The following is a 12,030-nucleotide window of genomic DNA, read 5'->3' as shown; positions in this document are numbered from 1 at the left end:
TATGGAACGTTGTAGGTTCTACTCAGGTACCCGTTCGTGCCTGAAATAATCTGCACTGAAGGGCACATAAGGTCTTCCTCCAACTGTAAAGCTTGAACTTCGCAATATGACCTGAAACCCATCGGTTTTTGACTTTAAAACCCCAACTAATCAAAAAAAATTAAAGACGCATTCAAAATGTCAGTTTAATTTCCCCAAATCTTTTGAAAATTATTTATTTGGAAATTCCCCCCTTCAACATTTTTTTTTATAAAAAATCATTTTAAAACACCCTTTCATAAAATAATTTTAATTTAAACCTAAACATTCCTGGTAAAAAAAAGTAATTCCCCTGTGTAACAGTTCCTTGGGGAAAAAAATTCCCCATTTTTGTTAAAAGAAAAATTGACATTCCCTTCTAAAGCCTGATCACAAAAATTTTTAACTGTTTGAAAAAATTCCCCCAACCCTTGGAGCAGATGAAAATTTTTTGGGAAAAAATAGTAAAACCTTTAAAAAAAAAAACAAAAAAAAAAAAAAAAAAATTAAAAAAAAAAAAATCATTTTTAATCTGTTTTTACTTTTCCAGATTTTTCCCTTTTTCATAAATTGAATTCTTTTGTTCTTCTTTAATTTTAAATTTGACCCCTTTGTTTAAAACCATAATTATGGGGGGTTCCCCCCGAAAGTTTACGATAGGTAGAAAAAAAACCCCCAAAACCCAAAATTCCCCAAAAATAAAACAAAACCATTAAATCACATAATTGGGCCAAAGAATAATCTGATTTCCCCAAAATTAAGTTTAATTTTTTTTTTCCACCCCATTCCCATAATAAATAAAAAAAACCACCCGCTGAAAGTGGTCATACCCTCCCCCAATCCCCCAAATTAAAAAAATTTTTGCACCATGTCAAAAACCCTTTTCCCCTGCATTGCCTTTTTCTTTTAAAATTTTTTTACTGCCTACTTCCCCTTTTCAAAAAATTCAAAAAATCAAAATTTTGTTTCCTCTATTCAAAAGTTTCAAAAGTTTTTTTCCGCCCCCCCTTTTAAAATTCCCATAACCACCCCCTGCTTTTTAACCCATCCCATCCCCCTTTTCAAAATTTCCCAATGTTACAAAAATAAATAAAATTTTGTTTTTTTTCATATGTTAAAACCCCAATTACACACTGAATTTAAGGGATCTCGGTCCTTGCCCTGCGGTCAAATTGGCCCAAAAAAATATCTAATTTAAAACCCCCCTCCCCCGGAAGATAAAGGGTTGATAAACCGGAAAAAAAAAAACCGGTAATAAAAAAAGTACAAAAAGGTTTAAACCCGATAATCTTTTAAAAAAAATTTAAAACCCAATGATTTTATTGAAAAACCCCAACCCTTTAATCAAAGTTTTGCAGCAAATCCCGATATTGAGTTTTTCCCTTTTTTTTTTTTTCTGTGACTGTTTTTATTTTTCCGCCAAAAAATGGAATAATTTTAACAAAAAAAAGGGTTATAGATCAAATTTTTTAGAGGGAATTTAATGAAATAACTTTTGGGTTTTAAAAAATTTTTTTTCTATTTTAAGTTATTTTTTTGAAAAGGGGTTTAAAAGGGGAAATCCGGGAAAACAGTTTTTGGGAAAGGGGACGATAGAGGGAAAAATTTTTAAAACCCCCCTTGGTTTAACCAAAATGGGGCTTTTTAAAATTTAGCAATTCCTTAAAAAAAGAGGAGATAACCCCCCCTTTAAAAAAAAATCCCCTCGAACTTTTTTGAACATTGTCTATATAAATGAAAGGGGTGATTACAAAGAAAAAATTAATCTTTTTTTAAAAAGTAATTTATAGAACAAAAAGAAAAAAAATTTAAAGAATGTGACATTCATTTTTAATATACCAACTGATAGTTTAAAAATATAATTATATATACATAGATATATATATATATATATATAATTATATATATATATATATATATTATAATATATATATATATATATTCAAAGTTCAAGATTGAAAGTAATCATTGGAAAAAAATGATACACCAAAACTTGACAACGTTTTTTCCTGAAAATTCCCTAATTCCCCCGAAAAAAGAAAAGATTAATTCTGAACATTGTCACATATCATTTGATTGAATATCAAAAACATATATTTGGAGTTTTGAAAGTAGTTCTTGCCTTCGACATAACTTGGTAATTAATTAAGATGTAACTTGTCGTAAAATCTCGCATGCGGTCGCCGGTACGTACTCAGTAGGATAGCTCTCAATGTACTAGTATAGTAGGGAGCTTTAAAATGACGTGCTCATCTCCATACTCCCCGTCAATCTATATTTCAAGTTTCACTAAACATTTTCAAAGAGTCTTAAAGAGTTAAAAAAAATTACTGCTATATGTGCTTTATGAAAAGCCCAGGCAAGCAAGCACTTTTTTCAACTTGGGAATTAAAAAAGACTCCGGGAACTGAAATTTTCCCAATTTGGTTTTTTTTAAAAAAAACGTTCAGTCCCTGTTTTTTTTTAACAAATCCTTTTTTAAGAGGGTTTATCTTTGTTTTTTCCCATTAAAACCCGGGAAATAAATTAAAAAAGAGTATTTTCTTTTTTGTTTGTTACAGTAAGATGGCCCCCCTATACGTCCCCGGTAGTGGGGAACAACGACAAAACAAATCAAAAACCAGTGGCCCTATACATAAATTTCGAAAATGCAATTAAAAAAATTTTTATCGCATTTTAAAAGTTATAATCAAAAATTTGTTCTTGCACCTTTTAATACACAAAATAAAAGGGAAAAAAATCTATAAGAATATATTATTTAATGCTTAACCGTTTATGTTCGCAAAAACAAAATAAAAAATAAGATATTCTTACTTTAGGTCTATAGGTTTGATAATAATAATGAAAACAAAAGATGCTGACTTTATGCAATCATATAACCTTCAAGTGCGCACCACCTTTTATTCCTTTTTCTATAATACGTGTTTGTTGCCAGGGTTAAAAAATTGCCGCTTTGATGTATTTTTTTAAAAGAAAAACCCCCCCCAATGGAAAATTTTAACAAAATCGGGCGACAGATGCAATTGACAGGGTTTGTTTAGCTGCTGAACCACACTTTCTGAGTATTTAATATACAAGGAAATAGAATTGATATATGTGAAGCCCTTTTTATTTTGTTTTGTTTTGGGTATTTTTCCCTTGCCAGAATATTTTTTTTTGTAGCAATATGCCTGTTTATTGCATTTGGGCACATTCATTTTGAATTTAAAAATTTGGGTTTAAAAATGAATATAATTTTTATATTGCAAAAAAAATTTTGTCAGGAACAAATATGTAACTTTTTTGTTTTTTGAAAGGCTTATGAAAAAATAATTGAATTCGGGTTTAGAAGTTCAGTCTTCTCGGAAAAGGTATTTTCGTTTTCTTTTTTTCCCGTACAATGGAATAGAAAACCAAAAGGGTCACGGGGGGCCCCGTTTTCTTTTTACGAGCAAAAAATTTAATTCAAGACGCCTAAAAGAAATTACACCCCTTTGGTATATTTTAGACCATGGAAAGGGCACATACATTTTAAACATAAAGCTTTTGGACGGGGCAAGGCGAAATTACAATTGGAAGGTGTTAAAAAAAAAAATCATTTTTCCCTGCTTTTTCTTTTTAAGGAGTAAATGGGTATAAATGTCTAAAAATTTTATGGTTATTTTCTTTTCCCTTTTTTTAATTGATAATAAGAAAAATTGAAAGTATGCGGGTCATTATTTATTTTTTCTTTAATATTATTAGTATTAGTATCATTTTTTATTATTTTTACTTTTATTTTAAATTTAATATATAAAATCAAAAATATAAAATTTGTATAATTGACTTCCAGTTTTAAATTTAATAGAAAGGGGCGTTCCTATGTAAAGTTTTTTTAAAAAAAAAAAACCCAGCATTTAAAAACAAACCAAAAAAAGGCCCAATTTATGAAAAACCGAAAATGTAGTTGGTTTCCGTATTGGTTTAAAGAAAAAAAGGGTTAAAAGTTTTAAATGGGCATGTATTTTTGGAGAAAATTTTTAATGAGGTGGGTTTTCAAGACAAGAAAAGGTAGTGAAATCCTAAAATTACTTTAGCAAAAAAAATATTTCAAAACGAAATAATAAAAAGTTGATTTGGGACTTTGACGGTATCAAAATTTATATATGAACCCAAAAACCTCTTTTTGACAGTCTACAGCATGTGGCCCAGACTATTAAAGGACAGTTCTGAGACATTCTAAAAATATCCAAAGTATGCGATTTTTTATACTGGAACAAAAACACAACCATGGTTTTTGTGGAGACCTAAAGGGAAACTTTCCTTGTGTAACATTGGATAACGATTTCTCGAGGACTGGGCAAACTTTACCAAAGGAATCAGCAAGTGCGAAGAAAAAGTCTTGTGTAAAAGGTATATGCAAAAATTATCCAAATTAGCGCAAAATTCTCAAAAATTCTTCAAAAAATTTCATTTTTCAACATGAATAGACTTGTTTCATGAAAATACTTGTTTTTTGAATTAATTTAAATGAATCAGTCCATATCGTATATAACCCTTGCCAAAATCTCTCGGAAAAAGAAATATAGAAACATGAGTATTCAAACGACGATCAAAACGTATTTTCCATTTTAAGTAAACGAAAGTGACACATTAATTTATTAACCGTTTGTATTGGTGTTGCTGAATTCTGTTGATGACAAAATCTATTGCTTTTTTTAACATGTTGTATTAAATAGACCTAGACCCGGACCATAGACTCTAAGTGATAAATTTACACCAAATTGCTATTTTAAAAAAAATTTTCTACAAAAAGAAAAAAGTAAAAACCGCATTCACAAACGTTCAATTTGACAAACTCTGAAGAATAAACAGCTTAACATTTCTTTTCATAATATCCTAAATTTGACAACAGACAATTTGATTATTCCAAATAAAAAAATGATGCAGGTTAGGTGTTTTCTTTTCCTTTATTATGTTTGCAGTATATGAGGCAACGTGTAAACACACTTTAGACTACAACTAAATAATATAAACACTAGATCTTTTTTTATCTTTTCATAAGCTATTGTTAGAAGCACGAATTTCGGAAATACAAACAATGCTTAGATATCCTGTGACTATATTTTTATGGTTTACATCATAAATTTGATGCTCAAATGAAGATTTATCAATTTTTGTTTGTTCAAAAAAAGCGTTATTTGTAATTACTAAATATACATTTTATGTTAATAAAGGAAGGAAATTAGAATTTATTTTCTATAAAGCCAAATATTTCAATAAGAAATTAATGCATATATTTTGATTACTCCGTAAAAACATCTGCAGTACTACATATTCTTGCATGTTTTGAACTTGTTTTAGATTTTAATTTCTTTCTAGCTCTAGACTTCAGTATTTATGAGAAATCTTCTTAAAGTGAGGCTTTTAGTGGGGAAGACAGATTTTGATTTTCAAGTTTATATTAGGAACAATCATTTTAAACTTGTGAATAGTATCAGCATAATGTGAAAAGGAAATTTGTTTGTTGCGCAAGATGTTATTTCATTCCATCTCTCTCACTCGTAATAATACATGTAGTTTTTGTAAATGGTAAAACAATTTTCTCTTACACAAAAACAAAAAAAAACAATGTTCTTAATATCTATGTAGCTCGTAGCATGAAGCAGACAAAATTACAGTTGAAATAAAAAACATAATATGAATAGAAATGTAAGTAAGAAATGCATTCATGAATGTTCCATTGGTATATGTTTCATAATGTTATGTTTCATGAATGTTTCATTGCTATATGTTTCATGAATGTCCCATTGATATATGTTTCTTGAATGTTGCATTGATATATGTTTCATGAATGTTCCTTTCGTACATGTTTCATGAATGAATGGAACATGCAGAATGCACAAAATATTTACGCAACTTTTAATTCTGTTTCGGAAATAACGGAAACATTCTATGATAATCCATTTGAGAATCAACTGTCAGATTATTGAAACAATATTCTTTTACTGTTTTAAAATTTTATAAATGATATTTAATAGCGTACACCCTTAAGACAGCACAGCCAGTGGAAAACATGAGTGAAGCATAGCCATTTTTGGCTTAACTTAAATAAAGTTCAAGAATTGTTTTGATTACATGGTTTAAATCATGTTTATTCATTTTTCAAGTGATCGTACCACGACCATACCGTCGCACATAACTGTACAAACACTTCCAAGAACGGATAATAAAAACAAAACTACATTTCAAGAAGCAAATATCCCTTGTTCTGTTTATAACAATACTAAATTATGGTTCAAAGAAGAGCCTACAGGATATTTCTACAACGACAGGTGGATTCTTTTACATTGTAAAGGTAAGATATCATTTGTGAAAAAAAGATACATAAATTGTTGTTCAACTGGAGAAAAGTGTGACATTTCAAAATGTCTGTAATATTGTACATACCTTTATTCTTTAAACTTCAACCATTTTTTATTCATGTAATTACAGATATTTTGAAACTCTGTTTTGCTTATTAGTGGCGTTTGTTTCTGTCCGAATAAAAAAACAACAACATTATTTCTATTAGATGATTTTTCTGTTTATAACATAGGGCTTGGTATGCATGATGCAGGGATAATATAAATCGTGTATATATACATGTATATATATTTAAAAGGGGGGTGTAAATGTATTATCGAAGGGTGATACCAATCTTTAGTTTTTATCTGCTATCAAAACACAAAAATAATTTAGATACAAAATATATATTATTATTTAATTTATTGTTACATATGTTATGTGTTTTGATTAATGAATTCTAACAGGTATTGAACACTTTGATGGACAGTGCCTAAGGAATAAAACCATTGTGTTTTGGGGAGACTCTACTCTCTTTCAGTGGTGTATATATTTAATGGAGAAACTCTGCCCTGGTGGTAAATACGCTTTCTCCGGATGGAGTAAAATAAAAAAATGCACCATCTGTAAATACAGCATAAACATATGTTTTCTCGGACATAATATTCCAGTATTTCAATTCTGGAAGAAAGAGTTGCATAGCTTTTTTTTAAACAATTCATTGGAAGATTTCATCAATGCAAGATCAGGCAAAGGAACAGATCTCCTGCTAGTGCTGAATTTATATCTTCATATCCAGCAATATCATTTGGATTATTATGCTGCACATATTTTGGAATTAAGAAGGATTATAGAGCTGATATTTGACAGAAAACCAAATATCCAAGTGTTTATTAAATTACCACATACATATCGGAGAATGGCTGTTAGGGAATGGCAGCTCAGAATAAATGATTATATTGGGTTTATTTACACCAATATTTTGCGCAAAACATTTAAAGGGCTATATAAAAAAGTAACTGTACTAGACCAGATGGATGCAACCATTGCTAGACGAAGTATAAAATTGCATCCACCTAAAACAGTCGTTGGGGAAATGGTTAATCAGTTTTTAAGTTATGCATGTAAACCGAATAAATAAAATGTAAATGAAATAAATAAAATGTTTTAATGAACAAAATGTTTTTCTTTGCTTATTGCAATTTACCAAAAAAAATGACTCAGCAGCTCCATTTATACTAAATGTATGTAGTTTTATATGTATAAAATAATATTTTTCCTTATTGAAATGACATTGATATTTACTTTTTGTCAGAAAATCACTGTACATAGAAAAGAGAGGGACCAAATTTTCAACCACTTTTTCGAAAATCTATTAGAAATGACAAAATTTAAGAGACGAACTGAGTCTTAACCTTTGACCTCCAAGAACAGATGACCTTAACCTCGAATATGCTGGTGTTAGCCTTTTACGCAACACATTTTGATACAGTCAGGCAGAAATTTATCTCTTATTATTTCCTTATCTTATTTATGAATCAAGCATGCATACGGCTTCCACATGGCACAAACAACACAGAACAAAACATTATGCTTGAATTTATAGAAGTTATAAACACGTCATAAATGACAACTGTGGAAATAACTGAAAGCTTCCTATTACAAATCTACGAGTGCTTTACAATGAAATAATTAACAATAATCGCAAGCAAACTAATAACAGAAATTGTTATGTATTAAATTTGACATTAACTACAGTTGGATTAATGCAATTTGCAACATGTTAAATATTTGTGCTACATTGGTTTAGATATTGTCTAGCACTAGTGTCATATTGATATTCTTCATAAAAATGTGGCATGTTAAAGGTGAATGACATACTGCTCAAAACTACAATATGATTCTTTTTATTACGTTTTTAGAAAAAAAAATACAAAAAATATCCACCTGTTCCGTTGATTTAGGAAAGGATAGTATCATAATTTTGCTTTCGATTTCTTTATAATGCAGTATTTTTATTTTACGTTTTGTTTGAAAATGTTTTCAAAGTCACTACAAATATTCAAATTATCATGTTTTGTAGACCTATCTTATTATTAATGTTTGTGTTAGATAATGTATGTTACAATGCTTTCAAATATTTTAATGAAGCACTTCAGCTTGTCACAAAGATTTAATCTATTGACACGTAACAATTTTTTATTTACACTTATTTTAAACATTGTATATTAAAGATATACATCCTTTAAAAACGAAATAAAATATCTCCTCACAGTGGGTTATTCTTTTTTCAATATCATTTCCCTTTACTTTTTTAATAAAAAGGAAAACATAAACTTATATTCTCCAGTTTCGCCTACAAGATAAAGTTCTTGGAGAATCTGTTTTCTAGAATCTCCAGAACATGTGTCTATGTTAAATAAGCTATATGTTTTTAACCTTATCTTAAATAAACGTAAGAGTAAGATTAATCTTGGGTTAGTACACTTTTCAATTATTTAAAAAAAATACGAGGGTTGTCCAAAAAATTCGTGCTCTTCGGTTATTGTCGTGAGAGTTAATGATTAAAAAACATGAATTATATATCACTTGAAGGAGAAATATGTCTTAAATTTAAAAACAAAAGAAAAAGCCATGTAACCGGCGTATCATGAAAACGAATCGTCATACAGTTCCCTTAGTAACGTAATACCGGCTTACGACAAAAATGTGTTTTTAATAATTAACACTTAATTTCTACCAATTACAATGTAGACATTTTAATCCTTTCTTTAAGCATTCCTCTTTGTTTAGACATAATCATTATATTGTTTATATATTGTAATTAAAGTGCATATTCACATGTTTAAATACTCTTTAAAATAGCTTTAAGATATACTCTGCTCATCTTTATATTCAAATTTTCATGTTTTGTATCTTTGTACTAGATTATGTATGTTACAATGCTTTCAAATATTTTGTGAAAACCTCAGCTCACAAAAATATAATATTTTGACACGTAAAACATTTTTATTCATATTTCTATTTTTTTGAACATTGTATATTAAAGACATACATCCTTTACAAACGAAATTAAAGTATCAACTTATAGTGGGTTATTCATTTTCAATATCATTCCCCTTTACTTTTTTAATTAAAAGGAAAACAAAAACTTATATTTTCCAGTTTCGTCTACAATATAAAGTTCTTCGACAATCGGGTTTCTAGAATCTCCAGAATCTGTACTTGTAGTAAATTAACATAAGGTTAACCTTGGGTTAGAATAATTATTCAATTATTTAAAAAAATTATTATAGAATATGTCTTTTATAATAAACATTTAATTTCTAATAAGCACAATATAGACATTTTAGTCCTTTCTTTAAGCCTTCCTCTTTGTTCAGACATAATCAGTATATCATTTGTATATTTTTATTAAAGAGCAATTTCACATGCCAAAAACCTTTTTAAATCATTTATAGACATACTGTGCTAAGCCTTGAGTAAAATATTTTTATCAGAAAAAATATTTAAATCAATATATATTTTTTCAAAGAATATGTTTAATTTGAATAAAAGAATGAATAAGATATTATTGGAAGCTGTATTCCCTATTGCAGGTCAAGTACAGTTAATCCTTTATTTTTAATGCCATATATTCCTATAGTGACCAGCTAAAGTGTGTAGAATTTAAACATAACATATCTATATTGTTGGAAGTAAAATATGTTTACTTTATATTTTCAAAGAGGCTGTGTAGCAGTTATCAATATATTCTAATATTGAAATGAGAAAAGTACATCTTTAAATACATTTAAAACATGGAGAGTAATTCCTTCACTTTTAGTCAGGGGTCTAATTTGATATATCACGCCAAAAGCAATTTATATTAACATTATATTATTATAAATTATATATTATAACTGCCATGTAGCCATCCTACAATTCTATGTAACTAAACATTAAACGAATAAATAACAATGCTAAATTATTGCTTTACCATAAGTTTTCAATATTAATGGATACTTTTATGCAAATGATTAAAATATTTGCTATTTACTTTAAATCATTTCTTGAAGTATCTGTACAAAAATTGAGATAGCGGTAGAAATGTCTTACCCACTAGGGGTTGAAAAGTCATGTAAAAAGGGGTCAAAATGTCAAGGGGTCTAGAAGTCATCTTTATATCATAAGGGGTCGAGAAGTAAATGTGTTTAAATGTCTAACTTGCATTTTGTTCACTGTCAAATTGAGCTGATTTGGCTATATATTTCAAAAGATTGACTTTTATAATGGTAATCGAACAACTATTGATGGTATGAAATATAAATCTACTTAAGATATAAAAGCTTCCTTAATCTTTTTTTATAAATTGAACGTTATAATTTTCAATGAATATTTAAAGAAATGTCCTTGTGAGTCTGTTATCGTTAATGCGAAGAAAAGTATAAAATTAAAAGGATTTTTGGGAAAAACTAAAAATTTAATTTTTCATTGTTACTTGTATATATTTTTGGATGGGCAGAATTTGCATTAAGTTTTAAGCAAAAAAAATAAAAATATTTTTTAAAAGGCAAAAAAAAAACGTTTTCTCTGATGTTTAAAAAATTTTTGCAAAAGCTTACAGTTACAAATATATTTAGGTTATCAGGAAAATGATTATGAAAAGGAAAAAATGGAAAGTATAGAAAAGTAAGTACAGACAAACATTTGTTCAATATCTTATTTGAATATAAGGGTTAGATTTTTATACCATTATGAGTCAATTGTATTTACATATAAAAGAAAACTTTATTCAGCAATGATTTCTTCATTTCACTGATCCATTGTGCATATTGTGAATTTTAACTGTAATTGTATTTCTTTTGTAAATACTTGTATGTAAAAAGAGGAATTTAGTTAGGAGATAAGGAATTGTCGGCGGTTTGCCTTCAACAATTATGATGTTTTTTTCCTGTACATATCTCCGGAATTTCAATTTTAATTACAATTTCTGTGAATGATAATAATTGTTCAATCATTGTTGGCTAAATAGTTATTGTTCTTAATTGATGTTGTTGTTTTTCCGTTGTTTCTTCTTTTTTGCGGGCGGGGGTGCTTTTTAAATATTTTTTTTGTGGGTAACAACTAACTTTCCACAAAATGCCACCTAATTGTAGTTTTATTTAAAGACTAGACAAAGCCAAATGAATTGATGAAGATTTTATGCGTATTTGCTTTTCAAAGTTTTTCAATTAATAATAAGGGAATCAGTGTAAGACATCTATTTTTTTTATTTAAGTTATATACAGGGTTTTTAAAGGGATAAAACAAAATTTCGAAGTTTTTAAAATTTTTTTATTTTGGCTTAAACCGTTTACATCCCCTTTCAAAATTTTTTAAATTAAATATTTGTATGTTTTGGGGTTTTAGTAAATCGAAAGTAAATGGTCATATGGGCGACTTAAAGTTTTACTGGTGGGGGAAAGACCTCGGGTTTGTCATTTTGTTTTTTGGAGGGAATGAGAAGAACCCCCGACGTTCCGAAACCCCAGTTTGGATAGCTTCCTCCATAAAAAGTCCAAAGCCCTTTGTCGGGTTTCAAACCCCAAAAGGTTTGGGGGAAAAGTGTTTTGAAGTCCGACCGTAGAAACCCCAAGGACCCCCCTTATTAAAATATAAATTTTTTTGGTAAAAATTTGTTACAATTTAAAAAAAGGATTTATTTTTGATATTTTATGAAAAGCAATA

General features: G+C 28.5%; 1 protein-coding gene across 1 annotated transcript in view; it reads left to right on the top strand.

The window, feature by feature from the left end:
* The window catches only part of LOC132747703 (NXPE family member 3-like), a 29,994-nt gene extending 22,493 nt beyond the window's left edge, over window positions 1-7,501 (top strand). The window contains exons 6-7 of the mRNA XM_060737198.1: window positions 6,147-6,334; window positions 6,789-7,501. Of these exons, the coding sequence (XP_060593181.1) occupies window positions 6,147-6,334; window positions 6,789-7,462 (862 nt within the window). The 3' untranslated portion in view covers window positions 7,463-7,501. The remainder of the gene's footprint in view (window positions 1-6,146; window positions 6,335-6,788) is intronic.
* The last annotated feature ends 4,529 nt before the right edge of the window (window positions 7,502-12,030 follow it).

Source organism: Ruditapes philippinarum, unplaced genomic scaffold (genome assembly GCF_026571515.1).
Source record: "Ruditapes philippinarum isolate M1 unplaced genomic scaffold, ASM2657151v2 ctg6862_1_1_1_1, whole genome shotgun sequence".
NCBI classification, from domain to species: domain Eukaryota; kingdom Metazoa; phylum Mollusca; class Bivalvia; order Venerida; family Veneridae; genus Ruditapes; species Ruditapes philippinarum.
Note: the sequence above shows the minus strand (reverse complement) of the source record. Positions and strands in the feature narration are given on the sequence as shown.